The following is a 2809-nucleotide window of genomic DNA, read 5'->3' as shown; positions in this document are numbered from 1 at the left end:
TCCCACCCCTTCATCCTCCTGGATCCTTGTGTTCTTCCCACCACTTGACCCCTCCTGGATCCTTACATCCTCCAGCAGTTTGCCCTCCACACGGAGCTCCCAGGAGGCCACACGCTCACCACCCTCTCCTTCTTCTTTGGCTGGGGTGAAAGTGTTGGAGATGTAAATCCTCAGCTTCCTCTTTTGCTGTGGAAAACAGAGGGAGGAGGTGATTGGAGGGAGAGGGTGACTGCAGCACCCACTTCTGTTCCAGTCTGAGAGGAAATGGCCTCAAGTTGTACCAGGGGAGGTTTAGATTAGATATTAGGGAAATGGTTTTCACACAGAGGGCTGTAAAGCACTGGAAGAGGCTTCCCAGGGTGGAATCACCATCCCTGGAGGGGTTCAAAACCACGTGGATGTGGCACTTGGGGACACGGTCAGTGTTGAACAAATGTTGGGTTGACGGTTGGACTTCGTGACCTTAGAGGTTTTTTCCAACCTTAAGGATTCTGTGAGCCCATGATTCCAGGACCTGTGGCCCCACCCTCCCAGGCAGGGCTGCCACTCACTGTCAGGGGTTTCTTGATGGCCTCCTGGATCTCCATTCTCTTCCGAGCGATGGTTTGGTCCAGCTTGCGCTCGAAGGCCAAGAGGTCCATGTAGGCCTGGGACTCTGGGACCAGCTCCCGGATCTGCCACACACAAATGCTCAGTCCCTTGTGTGCAAGGAGGGGTTACACCCCCCAACAGCCCCCCAGCACTCCCAGTGAGGCTTAGGGTCCTCCTGTGGTCTCCACCCCAAGCCATCACTGCTTCTTGCTTGCTCAGAGTCCAACTTTACAGCTCCCAACTTTTCCTGCCACCCCAGAGGAAGAGACAGAAATACTCCAGGATGGTTTGGGACTGAAATGCTCTGTGAGGTCCTCCCACCATGGGCTCTCTGTCCCCTCTGCTGCAGCTCAGCTCCTTCCCCCACACCGAGTTCTCACTCACCCTCTGGGGCAGCACCTTGTCAGCCATCTTCCTCCTCTTCACCCTGCAGAGCACACACAGCCAAGAGTGGAACACTGCAGCTCCCTCAGCACCTCCTGCACAGGGGGAGGCTCTGCCCCCTGAGCTGTTTGGGCACTGAACAGCTCCCAGGGCAGTGGGCACAGCCCCAAGGCTGACAGAGCTCAGAGGGTGTTTGGACAACACTCTCAAGCACAGGGTGGGGTGTTGGGGTGTCTGTGCAGGGCAGAAGTTGGATTTATGATCCTTGGGTGTCCCTTCCAGCTTTCCTCTGATCCTGTGGCAGCCAGGCAGCAGCCACACTCCCATCTGCACAACAGCATTCCCAAATTTCCTCTCTGGAAACAGCTATCACCTTCTCCCAGTGCTACAAAACCAAAGGCCTCTGCCAGGAACTCACTCTAAACAAACCAGCCTTGCCACTGCCAGGAGCTCACCCAAAAGCAGCTTAAAGCAAAGCAGCCTTGCCATGGTGGGGCTGAAATCAGGGTGGGCAGAGGGAGCAGAGTGACCTCCAGAGCCAAGGAGCCATCCTAGCTCTCTCCAGGCTTGTGGCAGATTGGGCCCATGGGCTCTGCCCCCAGCCTGATGCCCCACTAAGCTCCTGCTCAGTGCCTGGGCACAGGGGAACACTCTCCTGCCATGGTGCTGCCCAGGAGACAGGGCAGAGGGAAGTCCTGCTCCATTCTCTGGCAGCACACGTGGTGCTGCCGTCACGAGGGGTCCAAGGTCCACTGGGAGGACACTGGGAAGGACAGCCCGAGCCAGGAGCAAGGGCAGAGCCCTTCTTAGAGCTCTTCCTGCCACAGAAACACCTCGTGCCTGCAGGGTCTGCCCACCCTGCTAGCAGCTGGTGGCCCCTGATCCCTTGATCCGCAGCCAGGGACACAGGGATGCTCTTCCAGCCCAGCACGGCTGATCCCAGCAGCCAACCCCTGAGCTGCCTCTGAGCTGCCCCTTGGCCTTAATCCCTGCTTGCCCTGGAGCACTGCAGGATGCACAGCCCTCAGAGGGGTCCCAGAGCAAAAGGAGCTCTCAGCCTTCCCCTGGAGCCAGGGCAGGGAACGGGACCTGAGCATCCACGAGGCCCAAGGGATCCTGTCCTGAGAAACAGCTCCCAGTGATCAAGATCTGCTCTTGTGGAAAGCAGAAACAGCAAAAGGATTAGCAGTGTTGTAAACAAGTGAGGAGCTGCTGGCTCCCAATTCGTCCTGGGAACATTCAAGGCCAGGTTGGACCAGGCTTGGAGCACCCTGGGCTGGTGGAAAGTGTCCCTGCCCGTGGCAGGAGGTGGGACAGGATGGGCTTTAAGGTCCTTCCAACCCAAACCACTCCATGACTTTCTGAAGTGCAACCAGCAGGGCAAACCACCCTCCTGCTCCTTCCCCCATTCATCCCAGAGTGGAGGGTCCTGGCTCCTTACCCTCTCCTCTGGGTGGCCATGGGTGGCTGTGCCTGGGGCGTCAGCAGGCGCTTCCTGAACGGATCCATCATGGCCTGGGGCAGACCAGGCCTCATTGGAGAGGCTGCTCCATAGGGAGGAGCTCCAGGTGGTCCCACCTGCAGCCCTGCCATGGGCATCCTGCTGCCAGGAGGCATCCCAGGGCGCTGGGGGGGAGAGAAGAGAGGAAGAGTGAGTCAAACACCACCCTGCAAAGGGCCTGACCTCAGCTGGGACCTGCTGATGTCACCTGCTGATGCCATCCACCCTCTGGCTCCTACACCACCTTCTGTGGGCCAACCACAGTATGACAGAATCCATTCACTTCTTGGAGTTCTTCCTGGACAACAGCATCAGGGACAGGAATGACAGAAG

General features: G+C 58.2%; 1 protein-coding gene across 1 annotated transcript; it reads right to left on the bottom strand.

Moving 5' to 3' along the window:
- Window positions 1-6: 6 nt before the first annotated feature.
- LOC103798484 (SWI/SNF-related matrix-associated actin-dependent regulator of chromatin subfamily D member 2-like) lies at window positions 7-2601 on the bottom strand (the record flags this gene model as incomplete). The annotated part of the gene is made up of 4 exons (XM_009070749.1): window positions 7-186; window positions 552-674; window positions 976-1018; window positions 2417-2601. Coding segments are annotated over 4 exons (531 nt in total), but the record flags the coding sequence as incomplete, so codon positions are not given.
- Window positions 2602-2809: the final 208 nt, after the last annotated feature.

This window comes from Acanthisitta chloris, unplaced genomic scaffold (genome assembly GCF_000695815.1).
Source record: "Acanthisitta chloris isolate BGI_N310 unplaced genomic scaffold, ASM69581v1 scaffold39472, whole genome shotgun sequence".
NCBI lineage: Eukaryota > Metazoa > Chordata > Aves > Passeriformes > Acanthisittidae > Acanthisitta > Acanthisitta chloris.
This window is presented reverse-complemented; position numbering and strand designations above follow the sequence as displayed.